General features: G+C 33.6%; 1 protein-coding gene across 2 annotated transcripts in view; it reads left to right on the top strand.

Annotated features, from left to right (window-relative positions):
* Positions 1–21825, top strand: part of AEBP2 (AE binding protein 2) — a 66878-nt gene that overhangs the window by 38423 nt on the left and 6630 nt on the right. Inside the window, exons 4-9 of one of the 2 annotated variants that reach the window (XM_019714645.2) lie at positions 640–826; positions 4064–4188; positions 9115–9182; positions 10841–10954; positions 13338–13364; positions 13910–15463. In XM_019714645.2, the coding sequence (XP_019570204.1) occupies positions 640–826; positions 4064–4188; positions 9115–9182; positions 10841–10954; positions 13338–13364; positions 13910–13955 (567 nt within the window). In that variant the 3' untranslated portion in view covers positions 13956–15463. Of the gene's footprint in view, positions 1–639; positions 827–4063; positions 4189–9114; positions 9183–10840; positions 10955–13337; positions 13365–13909; positions 15464–21825 lie in introns of those variants that run through there. The other variant, XM_019714646.2, reaches the window with a different exon arrangement.

Raw genomic sequence — 21825 nt, 5'->3', positions numbered from 1 at the left:
GCTTTGATTGTTCAAATAGCAGATCCACTAGGTTGACTTGGGTAGTTCCCCTTTTGCTTTCTCAATCTTGTATGTACAGGCTAAAGAGTCAGTATTTAATGGAATTTATAGAGGATTGCATAAGACCAGCTCTGAGCCTAAGTCTTCTCTGAGAGACTAGATTAATTTTTAAATCAATATTATTGTATTTCTTTCCTATCTGTTAGAACAGTAGGGAGGCTACTGAAGGCTTTGATATAGCATATGTTATAAGATAAAAATATTTAAAAAACCCAGGAATCCAAGTAAATGCCAGGGTATCTAATTCTTTGATGTAAACAAAACTTATTGCACCTCTTTAAAAAGTGACTAATTCAAAACCAGATTTCCGGGAAGATAAACCCACTATTTTTATCTTGCAGATTGTGGGAAGAGCAGTAAACTGGGGAGTCATGAAACTTGAGTTTTATTTTCCATTTCTGCCACTCACTGCTTAATGTGTATTATTTTGGGCAACTTATAAAATGAAATGGTTCCTAGTGTCTGGAATCAGTTCTATAGTGTTAATGATTTACTTCTGAAAATACGAAATATTCACTCGTTCATATTATGCTTGTTCCCTACGCAGCATCCCTGACATCCTTTTTTATTTTCATTTAGTGTGTTGTTGGTGGCTGCAATGCCAGCTTTGCTTCTCAGGGAGGGCTAGCTCGCCATGTACCCACACACTTCAGTCAGCAGAACTCCTCAAAAGTTTCTAGCCAGCCAAAGGCCAAAGAAGAATCTCCTTCTAAAGCTGGAATAAACAAAAGGAGGAAATTAAAGAACAAAAGACGACGCTCATTACGTAAGTGTTTCACTGAAAATCTGTATTAGAATGCATTTATATCTTGGGCTTTCATGCAAATTCAGTTTTTTGCCTTTCTTCAACTTTCTTACCTGTTTTTGTTAATAGTAATAAACAGGATACCTGTGGGACCATGTGAGAATTCAGTGGTATTTTATCTGTAGTAGCTAAGGGAGTATAGGTATATATGGCCTTTAAATACATACCGTATAGAATTAGATTTTGAGGGCTACTTTGATTATGTTCTCAATTAATAAAATATAAAATATGGCAGTGTGGTGTTTCTAACGATGTTTTAGAATTTCAAGCATTTAAAGATAAAAATCAAGTAAAAGTTAAGCAAAGTGGTGTGTGTGAACAGCAAAACTATTTAGTCTGTTTCAGCACTTAACTGTCTATTGTAGCACATGTACAATTGTTCATTCTTAATTACCAGATTATGAGATGTATCCTCCATATTTAGGATAGAACACAATTAGATGACAAGCTTGTAAATGTTGGCAGCTGGAATTGACTTTGAAACCCTAGAGCCTAGTGCTGTGCCTGGTTTATAATGTCAGCTGGCTAATTAAATATATCCTGAATGAAGACTGATTGAGTGAAGCTGTCATTGAAAAGGGAGGTCACTCCAAGGGTGAACTAGAAAGAAAAAACTTGTATCTTAACGCTTTCTCTTGGATTTGATTAGAGTGCATAATAGACGCTAGAACTAATGCAGATTATAAATCTTGTCTCTAAAACATTGAAATTGTTGTGTTACTAGAGAGCTACAGTGGACATTGAATGAACCACAAGTGAAGAAAACTTTCCTAAACTCTTGTTTCATATTGTTGGAATAAACGTTTATTTTTCAAAGTTAGCTACTGAATTTAGGTTATGGATCCATTTTCCTTATGTAGCTCATCAGTTAAAAAAAATTCTTGGACCCCCCAATTATAACGTGTACTTATACAGTATATACAGGTAATACTGCTATTACACATTATGAAACAACTACAGTACCAAGAAGGAATATTGAAAAATATCAAGATGAAAAGAAGTGATACTATTTTCTTCCCTTACTCTGATGCATCAGGATACACACCTGCTCTGGAAACTATTGTTCAAGTTTAGTATTCTTGATACTTTAATAGTGGACATAACATGGTTGAGGTCTGAATGCATAGACTAAGGTTTGAGGACTCTTCATTATTATAAATTTAATTCAAGCGATGACTTCTGTTTGAATGATTGAGAGGGCTGAGTTAGTGTCATTTTCTCTAAATGCTTATCCTTCTCAGGAAAAAAGCATACTTGGAGAGCATGAAGAAAGTACATACGTTTTTTTACAGTAGTCACAGATCTAATAGGAAGGGGCTTTATTTCTCAGCATTAGGTAAAATCATGACTTTTTTCTCCCATAAATATCAAATATTTTTTTCTTATTTCCCATGATCATTGCATTCTTAGTCTTGGGGGGTTCTGCTAGTTTGTTACTAAGTGGTGTTCTGCTTTTCTCCTTCTGAGGAAAAATCCAATGAGAAAAGAGGTCTCTAGGTTGTTTTATCGTGTATGCCAACTGGTGAAATCATCCTCCCACAAAAGGTGTGGTATATTTGTGTAGATGTCCTGAGAACTCCATGAATGATAGATGGAAATCCACTCTACATAACCATGTTTCCCCGAAAATAAGACCTAACCGACAATCAGCTCTAATGCGTCTTTTGGAGAAAACATTAATATAAGACCCGGTCTTTTTTTACTATAAGACTGGGTCTTATATTATATAATATAATAAAATATAATATAATACCTGGTCTTATTTTAATATATTATTATATTATGTTAAATAATATGTTAAATAATATATTAAGTAATGTATTATTTAATATATTAAAATAAGACCGGGTCTTATATTTTTGCTCTAAAAGGTGCATTAAAGATGATTGTCTGGCTAGGTCTTATTTTCGGGGAAACAACGGTGGTAATAAATCAGAATATATGGTAAATCAGCTACATATAATTCAGAATATTTTGCACCAGGAAATCAAGCCATTTCTTCTATTGTCAGTAAAGTTTAATTTTTAATTACAGATCATCTTGTAAAATTACATGTATTAGTAAGCAGCACAATTGTAAACAATAAATTCATCTTTAGTTTGAGCAACTTTTTTATTAAGAATAAAAATAGCACAATTTATATAATAGTGGGATGTAAACTGAAATTTTAAAAATGTTCTTAGCAAATCATATGTTCAACGTATATATAGCTTTGTTGTGATCACTAAAAGATTGCTTACCCTAGGTTTGTGAGTTTTTTTAAAAAGTGGTATAAGCTTATTAATATAAACTGCTTTATGACTTAAGGCATTCTCCATGTGCATTTATTTTACTTAATCATAATCTGTAGCTGTTTTATCTCCATTTCACAACTAAAGAAACAGGCTAAGGTAGATTAAACAGTTTTCCCCAAATCACACAACTGATATCGTGTTTCCCCGAAAATAAGACTGGGTGTAATATTAAGTTGTGCTCCAAAAGATGCATTATGGCTTATATTCAGGGCATGTCATCCTGAAAAATCTGCTAGGACTTATTTTCCGGTTAGGTCTTAATTTTGGGAAAACACGGTAACTGATGGAGTTGAGAGCTAGAAAGAATTTTGGTGGACTTACTGGCATTCAAAAATGTGTTTATAATTTTCTTAGGTGGTTTTTAGAAGAGTTATTATAATGAAGAAAATACTTGTCAAAATCCCCCAAATAATATTACCACTTCGTCAAATTTGGAAAAGTGTTGATTACATATTAATATAGAAGGTTCATGAAATATATTCCGTATGTTTGGCTGTGGTGAATGAGAGCTCAACGTGGTGCACAGATGGAGATGATCATTAGAGTGGTGAAAATGTGCGACTGGTGCCCAGAAGAGATACTGGAATAAAGTGTAAAATTATGAGAAAGATAGTAGCTGAAATGTGCAATCATGAGATCTAAAGTTAGAACTTCACACACCAAGTGACCAAATTAACCCACACTAACTCATTAGTTGGAATCCTGCTTTGTACATCCTTAATCTTGTCAGCTAGATTTCATGTTTTGAATGCAAAGAAAATCTTGCATTTAAACCTAGATTGATACTTGTTAATTGTTTTAGTCTTTCTTAACTTATTACATGTTTTTGTGTGAAATAGTCTATTTGGCTGGTTAGCAGACTGTTTTATTTAAATATTCTTTATTTCTTTGTATTGGATTTTAGCACGACCACATGATTTCTTCGATGCACAAACACTGGATGCGATACGACATCGAGCCATATGCTTTAACCTCTCAGCTCATATAGAAAGTTTAGGGAAGGGACACAGTGTTGTTTTTCATAGTACTGTAAGTATTTATTTATTTTTTCCTTCAATTTTTCTATAGGTTTGCAAAAACATGTATTTTGACTTTCACAATCGTATTTCTAAATTGCTCAAAATCTAAGAAGATGCATTTTAACAAAAATCACAGAATTTTTTTTGCTTTACCAGTATTTAAAAAATTACTTGTATTCTTGGCTATAAAGCAAATGTTTCCTACAAGTAGACATTTTTGTGATTAAATTGAATATTTTAGCCTTCAATTTGAGCTTTTTAGGAATATTGGGTTGGCATTTGGGCTACTAGGCATTTGAAGGTCAGGCTCTGACCTTAGTAAACTAGGTGTCTTTTCTGACCTCTGGTTTCCACATTTGTAAAATTACAACTTTAGAGTCCTTTTAGCTCACACCCTTACATGCTGCATGTTACTCACCCCCAAAACATACATCTAAATTTTGTGTTCAACAGAAAATAAGATAATGAAAATAAGATCATGGCCATCAAATTAAAGATTCGTGAAGGAGGGACTTTTTATCTGTTTTGTTCCACTAATGTATCTCAAGTGTCTTTAATTGTCTCTGACACATAGTAGGTAGGCACTCAGTATATTTGTTGAATGATTATGTTGCTCAACATAGAAAAAGAAAAGTATCATATTTGAAAAAGGAATACATAATTTATTTTTGGTTAACTAGTGGTACAGTGCTAAGGCCCGCTGCCTGCCGCTTGAAAAAGTTAAAAATCGAGAGAGGTTGGTGGAAAGAAAAGTAGGTTTATTCAGAATGCCGGCATTCTGGGAGGAAGGCAGACTCCTGTCCAAAGGCCATCTCCTCGTTCCTAGAACAGTCAGAGGTTTTATAGGTACACAACAGAACAAAGGAAAGGGGGAGTCGGTCAGGCAGGACGAGGGCTGACATTGCTTTCTGGGGTCTGGTCTGTTTTAAGATAATGTTATCTCCGGACTGGCCACCGTGGCCTGGGGCTTTATGTATTACCAGTAAAAACTGCAAAATGGATTCTGGTGTTCCTGGGGGCCTGAGGATTAAGAAATTGCTCTTTTTAGGTTAGGATTCTTTTGATTAAATCGATTAACAAGGTATGTGTAGCCTTAAGAAAGGAAATAAGAGTTCTTAAATCAATCAGTGAGGGGAGAAACAGAGAAAACAGCTGAATACCAGGGTAGATCAAACTGCAAACTAGCTAAGTCTAACTACGTTATCAATTCCCTGAGTTTTACCCTTACACTAGGAGTTACTAAAGAGTTCTTTCTTTCCATGCCCTTGCCTTTTTTATTATCCAGTCATCTTTAAATTGGTGTAGTTTGGTGAAAATAAGTTTGTACAGATAAAACTTAAACCAGACTCTTAGTTTTTTGAATCCCTGGAAAAAGATTGTTTAATTTTGGCTGCTAAAATATAAAATATATTACATTAAGGCTTTATTTTTTATATTTCAATTAAGATGCACAATAATTTAAATACAAAAGGTCTATATTGGTATCAGTATCTTTACTGGTTTAAATCTGTATTTTTTTCTATCTCCTGTAGTAATGAGGCTTTCTTGCATTTTTACTTTTTCTTGTATGTATACTTCCAATTCAAAGTTCCTGATTTTGATTCCCAAAATTAAAGGCAAGAAGCTAAAAAATAAGATACAAAGGAAAGGGAACCTTTTCTGAAATTGGTACGTGAGAGGTATGAGTTTGGGTTTGAGAAAAGGTGTACTATACTTACGCTCTTGTAAAGAACACTGGAAACAGTTACCTGAAAAAGAAGGGAAGGGTTGGAAGGAAAATTAGAGGGTTTGAAGACAAAGTTAAAATGGGTGCGCTGGGAATTTTGTTGGGATTCAGCAAGATCAAGAACTTGCTCAGCAGTGATATTTGGAAATCCTCCTTTGAAGTTTGATAACATAGGTTTATGATTTGGTGGGTCTGTAGTTGTTTTTTTTTTCCTAGAAGTCAGTAAGATGTGGTGACCAGATCATGGCTAATTTGTTTATTCACTTACAGATTGAGTACCTACTTTGTGCCAAGTACTCATGATGCAGAAGTGAATAAAACAGGTTAAAACAAACAAACAAACAAACAAAAATAAACCATGTCTACAGTCTAGTGGAAGAGACATGATAAATGAGATAAATTAGTAAAATTGTAGGAACTTAAAGAACTGAGGATATGAGCCATTCAGTTATTAGGGGGATGAGCATCTCAGCCAGGGGGAGAATCAAATACAAACTCCTAAAACGGGGATATCCCAAGTGTTTTGAAAAACAGCGAGGAGGCCAGTAGCTGCAGGAAATGAGTGAGGCAGAGAGTAGGAGTTAAGTCCGAGAAGTACTATGTAGAACCTTATTGGACTAGGACCTTGACTTTTATTGTGTGTGATGAGAAGCCATTGAAGGAGTTTGATAACCATGATCTGATGTGATTTTTTAAAATATTTTTTATTAAGGTATAATAAATATAAATTGCGCCCATGAAAAGTGTACAGTTCTATGAGATTTGATAGTTCTACGTGCCTATGAAACCACCACCACCACCAGTTAAAATACAGAACATTCCCATCACTCAGAACTTGACTGATGTAGCTTTGTAGTTCATCTCTGCCTCTACTCCATGCCCTAGAGAGCTCACTGATCTCTGTCCTCTCTTGTAAATGTTAATGTGTTCACTTTGGTTTCTGTGTTGTGAGAACAGATTATATAGGTCAGTGTGCGGGGAAGAGGGGATCAGTCTTTTCAGTAGCCCAGGTGGGAAAAGACTGGAATGGCTCTAGTGGAGATGCCAAAGAGGTTAAAGGGGATATCTTTTGATAGTAGTACTGACAAAGTTATGGATGGATCAGATGTCGGATTTGATAACAAGAGGAAAGGATGATTCCAATGTTTTTGGTCTGGGCAACTGGCCATAAGGATGGAGTTGCAATTTAAAAGACAGACTGGTGGTGAGGAGATTGGGGGAGAGGGGAGTATACCTGTAATTTGGACACATTCTGTAGAGCCATCTAGTGCCTCTGTCACATAGGCTAATGGATGTAAGAGTTTGAGCTCAGAGGAGAGTGTGGCTACAGATTCAACTGTGGAAGTTTTCAGCATATTAGTGGTATTTAAAGGTATCAGACTGGATAAGATCACCTAGGAACTAAGTATAAGTAGAAAAAAGAAATTTAAGGACTGAGATTTGAGACTCAGCAATGTTTAATAATTTCAAGGACAATAAATCTGATGAAATAGTGGTAGCGATGATAAATAAGGTGATACTTAAAAAAATAACGAACTTTCACTAGACCACTCCTTGCGATGAAATCCTTAGGTTCACCATGAGGGGAGTGGAGATGGTAAAAAAAATAAATTAATTGATTAAAAAATGAAAGAACTGAAAGTGGTGATGTTATTAGGAGTCTGGAAGAAAATAAAAATTAACTGAGAGTCAAAATAGTCTAGGACAATGAATATAAGTTTTCCAGCTGTAGAAAACATCTGAGAGAATTTAAGAACATGAAAACTATGTTTTGTTATAAGTTAAAAAAAACAGGAATAAGAATGATTTGTACTCCCAAGTCACATTGGGGAGGCAGAGAGAGGTACCTTGACTGAGTAATGTAGAATGTAATCTGGAGAATGCTTTTTCCTGCGGAAAGTGAGAGGAAAAGACATCCATAATGGGGAAAGGTCTTTGGGCTCAATAAGAAAGGAAAGGAGCTAGGTGAGCAAGTTTTCTGAAGTTCTATGACTTGGTTTTGATGGAAGCAGTATGTGTTAAACAGAATTATTTCTGTTAGTAGTCAGAATGTTCAGTACTAATTACAAGTTTTTTTCTAGTTATCACATTAACTTTCATAGGAAATAACTATACGGATAATGAAGCAATTTGCAGAAAAATACATATGTGAGTTTACTATGCTGTGCAGTTTGCCTAATTTGTCTTAACTTCTTTAATTGAAACATTTTCTTTCGAGCCTCCTCCAGAAGAGGTCAGCAGATTCCTAGTTACCAGTCAATTGCCTTGCTGTGGTTGGTTGGTTTTCATATCTTACTTCTTTTTAGAGTTATTTTAGCATCCTCAGATCTGTCCTGGGGCTATTTAATTAAACTCATTTCCAAGTCTAGAATTAGGGTACTTAACTATAGGTTTTTAAATAATAGGCTTAGAAAGTATTTTATTTTTTGTAAAGTGCTATTATTACTTGATTATGGTATGTTTTGAGTTTGACGTAACATTTTGTGTGGCTGTTTGGAACCTAAACTTGGTAAAAAATATTGAGATTTAGATTATAAAACACATACCAATTTTGTTAATAGGGAAATTGTGTGGTTATTTTGATTTGTTTTTATTTAAACATTACCTTAATTTTCAAAATCTAGTAATGAATGACACCTTAAGATGTTTATCTTAAATTCTGTAGACCTTTTCGTTTAGGTTGATCCACCTTTAACTTAGGTGGATTCCTTAAAATTGAACCTAAACACTGATTGGCTAATGTTTCATTTAAAATAAACCAAACCAACCAATAAGCAAAAAACCCCAAGCAAATAACAAATACCTTGCTTGTAAGTTAGAGACTTTTCTCTTCCTAGCAATATTTTTTCTTTACTGTTTATTTGTTCTTTAAAAATATTCCAGCCAATATGGATTCTTGGTTAGCATTCTAGCTAAACTATAGACTTTACAGTAGATAGTAAAATAAATAGCATTTTCAGTTCCTTAATAAAGATATGGTTTTATATTTGGCTATAAAAACCTTCAATTTTTTTTCTTTCTTTTGTGAAAATATGTGATCAAAGATGAAATTGCTACAAAGCAGGACAGAACAAGATGTTGTGGTGGTAATATCTGGTCCAGGATATGAACACTTGAAAGTTCTTGATTAGAATCAAAAGTGTTTCTTAATGATACATTAGAATAATGTGTTACAAATCATTTTTATGATTTCTTCCATATTATTACTAGGTAATAGCTAAGAGAAAAGAAGATTCTGGGAAGATAAAACTTTTGCTTCATTGGATGCCTGAAGACATGTAAGTATTTGGAGTAGTATGTATAATGAATACTAATGTCTTTTATTAAAATCTCATACTCAAAAATTAGTTGTTACTGGATTCAAATATAAAAGACTTAACAGAAATTAAACCATGAAACATTTTGAGGTTGTCAGGATTAAAGAGGTAGAAGCTCCTACAGTTCCTAGCTCAGGGTATAAGCTTTAAAACTAGCTCTTTATTGTTTTTAATAAAAGTTGTTATAACAATTTTTAATAAAATGTAATTATTTGTAGGATTTTTTAATGACCTTCAAGTAGTAATGCAGGCTGCCTTAGCTGTACCTTTGTTTGAATCATTTATTTAAAAAATTCCTAAACATTTTCCAGGACGCAATTAATGCTATTTTATAGAAAAAGCAGTTTACCAGTTTTCTGACAGTATTATTTTTCGATTTTTAGTACCATTTTTAGACTTCTTCTGGCCCACATGAGATGCTCCTTAATTTAGATACCAATTTTAATTTTCTTTTTATCCTTTTATTAAAAATTTTTCTTGTTACAAAAGTAATAAAGATATATCATAGACATTTTGGATAAAAAAGTTATTCAATAGATTTGGGAATTTATAATTCTCATGAGCATATTGAAATAAAGAGATGTAGTTTTTAAAACTCTTCTGACTATTAAATTTCCATTAGTGTAGAACATATTTTCTAGCACTTGCCCCTCTTCCCCTTCCAGGTTTTATGGAAATGCTTTTGTAAAATATTTTGAAATGGCCATGTACAATTTATTTAATGAGATTTTTTTGCTGAACATTAAAGTTACCCATTTTTCTCTACTGTTAAAAGAGATACTAAAATCTATTAATATACAAACTATGCAAAATATGATTTTTTGATAGGCATTATCCTTCTGAACGTTTGTACCAATTTCTAATCTCATCTTCTACAGGAGAGAGCTTATTTCTCTGACTTATTATCAACACTTTTTATCATTCTTACATTTTGCATTCTTTGATTATAAGTAAGATCTTTTTTTTTTAGTAAGATCACTTTTAAACTGTTCATATCTTTGGTGAATTGATGGTTTGTGTCCTTTTTCAACCCCATCCCTGTTCACCTATTTCATACTGATTTATAAGAGCTGTTGTTATATTGAGGTTATAAACTTAATTTCTTTAAAAAATACATTCAAATGCCTATGTATTCTTAGTATTTTAGAAATTGATCAATCCAAATAGTACGTCTTTATTGGAATTTCCTTTAGGATAAATTTCTTTGATTTTAGAATTTTGGTTACACGTGCAATTTTTTTTTTTAAGTGGAACTTGGGGTTTTCACTTACTTCTTTAGAACTTGATGTCAGATTTCCATCAAGTCAGGCTCAAGTGTGAATTTCACTCAGCAAGCTAAAATATAGGCAGAGTGTTTTAATATGTGTGTCTAAGTCTGATAGGGCTTTGCCACCAAAAATTCCTAATGCACCCCCAGATTTGTGCCTGAAATTTCACCCTACCATTTTCAGTTGAGACTCCTCATCCCACTGCTTGGGTTGCTGAGTTCCCTTGCTCCTGAGTAAGCTTGTTAGCCTAGGTAGCCCTATCAAACTAGCGGAAAAGGCTGGGTACTGGTATGTGAGGGGTAAATTTAAAATTAATGTTATTTTATTTATGACTTATTTTTTAATTTATAGTCTGCCTGATGTGTGGGTGAATGAAAGTGAACGACACCAGTTAAAAACTAAAGTAGTTCATTTATCAAAGCTACCCAAAGATACTGCCTTGCTTTTGGACCCAAACATATACAGGTAATTTAATTCTTGGTTTGATGTTCTATTTTCTGAATTGTAATCTTAAATCTTCCTAAGTTTTGGATGTAAGGTTAGGTCTTATTTTTAAGTACTGAATTCAGCATATCGTGCTTTCTGGAGTTTTGTATATGGCAATTATATCACAAAGATTTATAAATTACAGAATCCAGAAAGATAACATTTTGGTCAAGTTTATGTGCCAGTTTAATTCCAGATTTATCTTAAGTAGCTTAATTGTAATATACATAGCATTTTGAAAATAAGTGCCTTTTGTTTAAGTATGTAATTCTTTTTATAATACTTCTGTGACTCTGGGAGGAATGTAGTGCATGTGCCCTAAATATCATAAAGGATTGAATTTTTAAAACTTAGATTCTTCCCCAAACTTTTCAGAAGAGCAGTTTATATATTATTGTGTTTGTTTTTAAGAGGTAGCTCAGAGTGTTCACATTTCTAATAACTTTCTGATCTGACCTTTGTTTTAGTGTGCTGTGCTTATGGAGGTATAGGGGGGGAAGGAGAAGAGACCAACATTTCTGACTATGTGCTGAGTCACTTTGCTAGGTGCTTTACATATACTTCATCCTCACAGCAGCCCTGTGAAGTAGGTGTTACTATCTCTGTTTTACAGATTGGAAAACTGAGACGAGAGGTTAAATAGTTTGCCCAAGGTTACACTGATAGTATGTGACTGAACTTGATACTGCTTCTGTCCAAATGACATACACTAGGGTGATTTAAAAAGTGGTTAAATGCTTAAAGGGCACTATTATGGACAAACTTTAAATACTTTAAAAGAAAGTTGAATATGTATTTTACAATAGGAATAGGTTGGATAAGTATAAGATGACATATAATAATTGATAATCCCAAATGTGAATTTTAGCTATCATAAACTATGTCCTATGCCAAAATTTGAAGCACTTAAACACTTTGAAGTTTCTGTTCATTCCATGATTCTACCTTTTGGAATGCTATATACACTGTAATAGGAACTTTATAATTTGAGACATCATTTGAGAATGAAATTCTAACATAATGGTCCTTGCCATATGGAAAGACAGAGACTCGAGATTTCCCTACTCCAAAAAAAAATTTTTTTTTGATGTGTTTTTTGATAAAAGTGCTAAGCACAATAAAGCCTTCTTTTTGTAGTATGAGCTAGGTTATCAAGAAATTAACTAGCAAAGAGAACAGTGAAATACAACCTTAAAGGAGAAGATTGAGGGAAGTCCACTACCAAAATTATGGAAAAGTTGTGAATTAAAAAATAATTGAATATTCTTTACTTACTGTTACCTAATTTAGGGTGTATTTCTGCTTACTCTTTGAAGGGAGTAATTAAAATTAGCATTCTGAAAGTGATATTTTGGGAGAGCCACCCTGCTATTACAACTGGTTGTAAACAGGTCTGATTTAGTCAGAGTTGACAAAGGGTCATGATGAATCTTATAAATTATAAGATCAAGACTAACTTCAGTGTTTCTGCCTTGAATTCTACTTCCCCCTCTCTAAGGGTCTTCCTTTTTCACAGAACCAGCTTATTTTTTCTGTTCTTGTGCTGTATATGAAGCAATTTAGGTATTTTAGTGAAAGTAACTTAACAAAAATCATTCAAGCTTAGAACTGATGTCCAAAAGTGCATAGGAATTGTACTGCATGTTCTCAAAGTGTAATTTTACAATATTTATTGATTTCATTCTTGGGTGATAAAGATGTTCTTAAGACATGTAGATGCTTCTGTGGAGTTAATTTTTCTTTAACTGTACCTATCTTTCCCCTCAATCTTAACATTTAACTTTGAGTCTAAACTTTCATACTTCTGTTATTCCAGAAATTAGAATGTAGTCTACCCTAAAGTGGTACAGAGTAATAGAACCACCTACATTTGCTGTGGTGTAACATCTTACCAGTGTTTTGGATTTTGATTGGGAACACTTGTGAAATTAAGTAAAAGGGGAAAAAAACAATTCTAACTTATTTTAGGAGAAATAGTTTGAGGTTTATGCACATCTCAAAATGAAAGCATGGCAAGCCTTCCAAAAATACATTAACTTAAAAAGGAGACTGAAAAGAACATTTATTTGAGATTTAAACATCTGTTTTAAAGTATTAGTTAAAATGCATGTGTTAAACATGAGATTCTTTTTTAGAAATACGTTAGCAGGCTACATAAAAATAATTTATTAAAAAGATGTATTTGTAACTAAATTTGCATCTATTCTGTGCGAATGTTTTGGAAATAATTTTTAATGTTGCTCAATGATCATGATCACATTGCCTATATCTTATAAATATTTTTAATGTCTCTTTTGTAGTACTTTAAAATGTGTTTTTGATTCATTTGAATAAAAGAATATTCATTTTTCTCTCTTTCTAGAACAATGCCGCAGAAGAGGTTGAAGAGGTAAAAAATAAATAAATACATAAAAAGCAAACGAGCGGGGACACCTGCAGTCTTAGTCACTGACAATGGGTTTAGTAAAAGTTGCACATTAGAGTCAACCCCCTTCCTTTTTTTTTAATCCAATATTTAGAATAATATTTATGATTAGTGTAAACATTCTGTGAATGAAGTAGGCTCTTCTGTGGAATATATTAATATATTACTGTATATCCACATTTTCATGGAATGGTACTGTGGGAGACTGAGCAAACACTCTTCTGGCAACTTAGTGGAACAGCTTCTTAAAGGCTTTGCATGCTTGCTGCTTTAAGCTGCTTTTTTTTCCCCCTTTAGTGATTACAGTAGTTTATATTGGAAAGAAAAACAATTACAACATGTGCCCTTACAAATACCAAAAGCACTGTAAGGATATTTATCTTAACAGTGTCTATTGATTTGAAGTCATATTAGGAAATATTTAGACAATGAAAATTATCAAGAGATAATTTTTACCTTTCAATTATGATAAATAGATGTGATTGGTTGCCATTTGTGTTCTTTTGCAGAACTCTGATAAGAAAAGTGTTCAATTTGTATTTAAGCAAACAGTGAACGACATTTGCAATCAACTAAAAATTCGTCTTTCGAATTAGGGCTGAAAATATCTGTTAAAGAGTGTTGCCGTATGTCTGGTGGCTCCCTTTTCAGGACTAGGGTTTTCTCATGGAGTACAGTATGTTAATATTTACCTATATAACTAATCTGTTAACGGTTTTTGAAAAACCTCTATTTCAAATATTTGAATAATAGTATTTTCATTTTAACCTACATAGGCCTCTAATTTTTTTTTGAGGAAAGCATTTGGTTTTTTAGTTTTTTCTTAATGCAAGAAAAATTGTATTCTTTTTTTAAAGTATTTTCAAACTGAATCCTTTATGCACCAAAGTTGGTTTTGAAAAGGAAAACAAAATCACTTTCTTGCTTCATTAAGCAAGAAGCCATATAGATTTTTTTTTTTAACTTACAGAAATGGAAATATGTGTAACTTGTTAGTATTGTATCAAACAAATGTTGCATAGAGATAATAGAACATTGCTTGTAAATAATTCAGCAGATTTGTAATATATTTTTATATTATGAAATGTACTGTAGATGTTTTTCTAGAGGCATGAAAGTTAAATGTATATATTATGGGTAGAAATAATATTGAAGGATATTGTAATTCACTAGTGCTGCCAGAGGAATTGTTAATAAAGCACCTTCTTTAACAATAAATGTCTTTTGCAGACTTAAGGGACTATGTACTACTGTTAATATCTTTAAGAACAAAACACATTGAACATCCTTCCAGAAAGTCTTTGAGGGAGGACCTATACCCATAATAGAGTTATGGCACTCATTTCTGACAGTGACCGTGAAATCGTTTATTTCCTTACTGTTGGAAGGACGTATTGTAAAGTATGTGGTTATATGCAGTCAAACTGCAGAAAATACTCCTGATTGAGGAGTTTTCACTTTACTACAGTGATATAAAAACCAGCAATTTTTACACTAAATTTTTTAAATAAAGAGTAGACAAAAATATAGAACTAAGCCTTTGGTTTCAAAATGGGAAAGGTTCCATGCTACATAAATCATTTCTCATTTACTTTTAAAAAAATTTTAAAATAATAAAAATTATGGGAAACTTTATTCGTTACCAGTGGGGTAAAGAGCTATATACATGAAATGAGTCATATAAAATTAACTGAAGTGCAAATAAAAGCACGGCTACTATAAGACATTCTGGAATGGTTGTTTAATAAAGGTATTATCCATATGATCTGTAGCAAATGTGATTTTATTTTTAAAATGAAAAAAGTGTGTTTTCTTACCTTTGTTGTTTTTTGCTTAAGCACTTCATCAATTGCTTTATTCTGTATCTACGAAGTAATCTGCAATCTTCTTTGTTCTTTTTAAATTTTGATTTGTTATAAAATTGCCAAATAGAAGTGTTTTGGATATATAGTTTGTACCTGTATTTTTTATTTTATTGCCTCATGTTCTTGTAAGTCATTTTTAATTGACCGATGATTGTAGACGCCTAAGTATTTTTTCTAATAAAACAAAAGCAAATCACATTTAGCTTCAAAATTGTAACAATTCAATTAAATTTTAAAATGACATCTGAAATAAACATTTAATATTTTCTTTAGGTGCACAGCAAATTAGTTTTTTCATTGTGTAGAAATATTTAGATGTTAAAACCATATTTCGTGGTTCTTGGTTAGCCTCTGAGTACTCATAATCACTCATGATACTTTGCTGCTTATCTGACTTTGGTCCGATACTGTTAATAGGCCAAAAAGAATATAGAATTAAAGTGGAAGAGTTTTATAACTTGTATGTATACATATAAAAACATGCAGTTATGGTTGGCAAATAAGTGTGAACATTTTAATTTATAATGTCCATTAAGTGATGTCTACTCATCTATATTGTTCCTCCTAACCCCTATATATGACATTTGTCATATGGCCCCTGAAGTATAATTAGTCTCTTACTCAAAATCCATTGTCTACTTCAGCAGAGGTCAAACCGCAGCCCACAGGCATACCCATTCATTTTTGTGTTGCCTGTGACTGCTTTCTCCCTGTAGTAGCAGAATTGAGTAGTAAGACTTTTTGGCTTATAAACCTGAAATATTTACTCTCTGACCTATTAAGGAAAAATTTGCCAAACCCTGGTACAGTTGATTAAATTCTTGTAAAAATAAACGACCACACAAGTTACATTTTAGTATGATAGTGTTAATCTTGGTAATAAGCCAGTACATTAAATTTCAGTGAAAGCTGTATAATATACTTTCAATATTGCCATATTAGGTTACTACAACAAATGGTGGAGTGTTTTGTTTTTGTTTTTTTTTGTTTGTTTTTTAACTTTTACATTGGATTTCTTAGTACTTAATATTTCACCATTTGTGTTTTTGTATTTTGTTTTACTAATTAGGACTAAATAAGATTTTGTAAATCAGGTCATGTTTAAACCACAAGCCACATCTTGCTCTATCTAAAAGAATCTTGGAAGTGGAAAATATTGTAAAAATTTATTTAAAGTTGTTTATTTTTTTAATAAACTTACTTTGTTCATATATATAAATCTTCCCTAAAGTGGACACACATTACTTCTGAATTTCAGATGAAAGGAAACTAAGATGGAGAGTAATTAACTCTCACTGCATATTTTAAGATTTGTTCTCATTGAAAGCAATGATAATCATGTTGGTAAACTTGGACTGTAAATCTTTTTTCCTTTCACACTTTAATAAAATGTTTTAAATATTTAAGTACTCTTAAAAGTATAGAATTCGCAACAGTTGTTTAAATCATCGTTTATTGTTTGCTATTTGAATTCTTTTTAAATACATGGTTAACAGAAGTGTTAGATATCTGAATAAAATACAATAATAGCAAAATATGGTTGAAGTCTTTAAAACAGTTTGTGGGTGGGCTTTCTATATAGTCAACAACTTTTTTTTTTAAGTGTTTAATACTTTTGAAAAGTTTTCTAAAAGGCAAGCATTTTTAGTTTTAGGTAAATTCTCAATATGAAAAACTGATATATTTATCTATATAACAAGGCCTAGGGTTGTAGACCTACAAAGAGATGCTAATATATATATAGTCTTATAGAAAGGAAATAATGTCATTTGAATTTTTTTGGTTTGTTTTAAAGAAGTACATTTTTGGGGATTTCAGTGAAAAATATTTTTCTAGTCTAAAATACATAAAAAGTTCTTAAAAGGATAAAATTTTTTACATATATAATTTTATATGTATATATATAATTTAAGTCTTAAAGAATCTGTGACTTGGTAGATGTTTTGCTGTTCTAACACTACAGCTTTAATATAAATAAGGTCCGCAGTTTTTTTTTTTTTTTGTCATTTCTGATGGTCATGAACCTCAGTAGTCTTTAAAATATGAAATGCTGTATTAGTTTTAATTTTTAAAAATTAAAAAGAAATGTTGACATAGTCCAATTTATTTCCTGAATCAAGTTTGCATGGTATATAACACATGGTTCTATTACTTTGAAAATTAAAAAGGACTTACTTATAAATGGTTACAGCAGGAATTGCAATCCATACATTTTCCTAGGTCAGTATTCTTTTCCTACCAAACTTCACAGCATGAAAGAGGAAATCAACAAACATTGTAATACTACTATAAATTTTTTTTTAGTGTCTTCTGCCATTGCCTGTTAGCATGATACATGGCACAAATTATAGTATTATAACTGAGAACTTGTTATAGTAAGATATTTTGGAGCATTATAGCCATGTAAAACATTAGTAGAGTTGAAATAACCAGGCTTAAACCACACTGATAATATTATGTAACTTTTCGTATGAACCTATATTTGAGTTTGTCTAAACGGTCTCAGTGTAAAGGATGATTGATCTTATATTTTTATGTACTTAGTTTTAACATAACCATTTTTGGTTTACTTAATTTTGTTGAAAATGTTCTTAATTTTGTTTTCGGATGAGCATCATTTTAAAAAATAATACCTTGGTTATATTTATGATATGAGTAGCATATTTTTAAGTAGCAAGCAACACTCTTTTGAAGATATTACCCAGTATTTGAATATTCTAATGTTTTGTCTTCATCCCAAAGCGTTGTTACCCCAAGCACTTTTTTCCCTCTTGAATATTTCTATGATTCTGGTAAAGAAAAACTTTACAAATCTTACAAATTTATGAAATCAAGGATTTGTATGTTCTATTAAAATTATTTCAGAAATTCATCTATATTTGGATGCCTACTAGGTCTTTCATAAGATTATTACATGCTTTGGGGCTTTTTCCTTTTAGAAAAGCATAAAGTTTTGGGGGGACACTGTGTAGCTAGGGAATAATAATAGATTGTAAAATGTAAGCATTTACTTTTGATAGCTGAGCCTAATGCAAGTAGTTTAGTATAAACATCATGGAGTGTTGCAGATGAGTGGATTAGAAGATTCCCAGTTTATGTCTTTGAATTTCACAAATTAAGAGAGTTTAATAGCTTATCTTATTAATAAATCTTTTAGATTTTTATTAAAACAAAGCTAACGTGCAATATTATATTAGTTTCAGGTATACACCATAGTAAATTCAAAATTTATAGACCTAAAGAAATGATCACCGTTAAGTCCAACAATCTATGCTATCAAAATATTAATTGACTATTTTCCCCGTGCTGTAAGTTACATCCCAGTGCCTTGTTTTATACCTCGAAATTTAAACCTTATTCCCCTTCACTTTCCCCCCTTTTTAATTTTTAAATAAGTTAACATTCAGTATCATTTCATATTAACTTCAGATGTACAGCATAGTGGTTAGACATTTATATAATTTAAGAATTGATCCCCCGACTACGTAGTACCCACCTGGCACTATACAGTTATTACCATGTTGTTAACTATATTCCCTATGCTTTGCTTCACATCCCCATGACTGTGTTGTACCTCTTAATGCCTTCACATTTTTCACCATGTCCCCCACCCCCACCCATCTTTCACCCCAACAAATCTAGTACCTGACACCATAAATAGTTATTACAATATTATTGACTATATTCCTTGTGCTATACTCTACATCCCCAAGACTACTTTGTAACAACCAAGTTGTACTTCTTAATCCCTTCCCCTTTTCTATCCATTCCCAAATCCTCTCCCATCTGGCAACCATCAATCAACATGTTCTCTGTATCTATGAGTTTGTTTCTGCTTTTTTAAGTTTTGTTCCTTAGATTCCACATATAACCAAAATCACATTGCATCTGTCTTTCACTGTCTGATGTACTTCACTCAGCACAATACCCTTCATTTCCATTGATGCCGCCACAGATGGCAAGAACCCATTTCATGGCTGAGCAATATTCCTTTGTGTGTGTGTGTATGGTTGTTGCATTTTTTTTTTTAACTTTTATTTATTTTAAGTGTGTTTTTCCAGGACCCATCAACTCGAAGTCAAGTAGTTTTCAGTCTAGTTGATGGAGGGCACAGCACATTGGCCCACGCGGGGATTGAATCTGCAACCCTGGTGTTAGTGAGCACTGCACTCTAACCAACTGAGCTAACTGGCCGCCCCTGGGATTGTTGCATTCTTACTGTGCATTAAAAATAAAATAATGTATTTTAATTTACAGCTATGCTTGGAAGAGGGATAGCAGTCATTAAAAGGGTATTTTCTAGTGATTGCTTCTGAACCTGGGCCCTCTAACGTATGCTTCATTGCAGTTATTGTAGTCTTCTGACTGGCTTCTTTTGTTTTCCATCTCAATTTTTATGACTCTTTCCTTCGTTGAAGTTCTCCCTGAGATCATTGAACATCCTAAAATCAGTGTTTGGAATTCTGCATCTGGCAGTTGCTTGTTTTTGTTTTTTTTCTGGAGCTTTATTCTGTTCTTTTATTTGGAATATGTTTCTTGGTCTCCCCATTTTGGCTGTCTCCCTGTGTTTGTTTCTATGTAGGGCTGCTATGTCTGCTGGTCTTAGAGTGGTCTTAAGTAGTAGGTGTCCTGTGGGACCCAGTGGTGCATTCTCCCCCTCGTCACCAGAGCCAGGTGCTCCAGGTGTGTCCTTTGTTGGTTGTGTGTGGCCTATTATAGTTGAGACTTGATTGCTTTTTGCATGTCAGTAGGAGGGATTGACCCTTCCTCTGATTGATTTTGATGACTGGCTGTGACTATAGTGAAGGAGCTGTTGTGCCGGGGCTGACCCTTCAAAACAGGGTTCCCTCTAGTGGGACTCTGGTGCCTACCCAGCCTGCCCTTTGGGTGTGTCATCCTTGGAGGTGGCAGGTCATGCTCCAGTCCAGTCTGAAGCTGGCCACTGGGCCTGCCAGCCCAGGCGCTTCCTAGAAGGGAACCTCCTGCAGGCCAAGTTCGGCCACAGTCTGTGCCCTGCGTAGGGCTATCTGTCATGAGCCACAAAGCCATCCAGAGATGGCTTTTGTCCACACTGTGATTAGAGGTGCCTTGGGAGGCCAAGCTGTGAAATAAGGCTGGCTGTTGCTAGTGCCCAGCTTAGGGCTGCTCAGCCAGAGATGTGGGACACGCCAAAGCCAGATGCTGATTATTTGGGTTTTGTGAACCTTTGAGAGATTTTAGGAAAGCCCACAGCATGAGCCAAGGCAGGCCTTTTATACGGGAAAAGCCACTGGAAGCAGGTTGGGTGTGCCCGAAAGTTGCATGGGGTGTGGTCTTAAGGAATCACTATGGTGGGGCAGATGAAAGGTGATAGCTAGTTTGATGGAGACTCATGACATCTGCTTGCGTCTGCACGCAGGGAGGGGGAGGGCTTGACAAAGAAACATGGCTTCTTTTAGCTCCTCTGTCCAGGAGAGGCTGTCCCTCCTGTCCTCACCCTGAGGCTAGACAATTTAGTTCCTCCCGTGTGTCCTTAGTGCCTGTTTGCTGACCCAGTGCTGGTGCTCATAGAGAGTCCATCATTGAATAAGTCTGTGCTCGGTCCTTTTAAGAATTGTGCCTGGGAGTGCAGCCGCCCTCCGTCTCACTCAGCCACAGTTTCTGCTGGTTTTCACAAGTAGAAATTATGGGTACTTCTCTCCCTGGCACTGAAACCCTGGGCTGGGGAGGAGCTGTAGCCCGTCAGGGGCCACCGCAGCAGCTGAGATGATCCCTCCCAATTTTTAATGGTCACACCCAGGTGTGGGACCAGGCTTCCTGTGTTTCTGCCCCTCCTATCAGTCTTGAGGTACCTTCTGTATGTCCATAGTTGTAGGGCTTCAGTTCATCTAGACTTCAGCCTATTCTGTTTTGATTTTTCTGTAGTTCAGTTGTAATTGATGTGGTCCTGAGAGGAGGTGAGTACAGTGTTTACTTTGCCATTTTGACTGAAATTTAACATCTTTTTAATGATACTTTTAAAAGATGGCAGTAAATGTTACTCTTGGTAGGAGAGCTTATTTAAGTTTCTCTGTACTCCTCCCTATGTGTTCTCTCCTAAATCACCCAACATAGCTAATTTCATTTTAAAATGTAATTCAGAGTAGTCAGCATTTCTTTGAAAGTTTGTCTTAAACATCAGTAGTGTTAGAATACTACAACTAAGAAAAGAAAGTTTCCAGAAAAGGAGTTAACATGGACTCTTGAGATCACATTGGGGCAACTCTTGGAAGAAATATATTTGCATATTGAAAATTCTTTCTAGCCAATAAAAATTTCAAAAATAGTATTTTAAAAATATTCATTAAAATTGTAATGTGAAATGAAATTAAAATAGACTGGGAACTAGGAATGAAAGTCGTTACTGTCAACTGGCCACACTTTCCTGGTTTCCAAATTAATATTTTGTTGACTCGTTCTAAAACTCTTCTTTTATGCTTATTTAAATTGTTATAAATCCAGTTCTTGGATTTGGCTTTTATTCAAGACATTCATATAGCTCTTTCTTAACTTTTCTTATGGCCAAGAGAGATGTACCATAG

This window comes from Rhinolophus sinicus, linkage group LG02, assembly GCF_036562045.2.
Source record: "Rhinolophus sinicus isolate RSC01 linkage group LG02, ASM3656204v1, whole genome shotgun sequence".
NCBI lineage: Eukaryota > Metazoa > Chordata > Mammalia > Chiroptera > Rhinolophidae > Rhinolophus > Rhinolophus sinicus.
The sequence above is the reverse complement of the archived record's forward strand: the minus strand, read 5'-3'. Positions and strand labels throughout refer to the sequence as shown.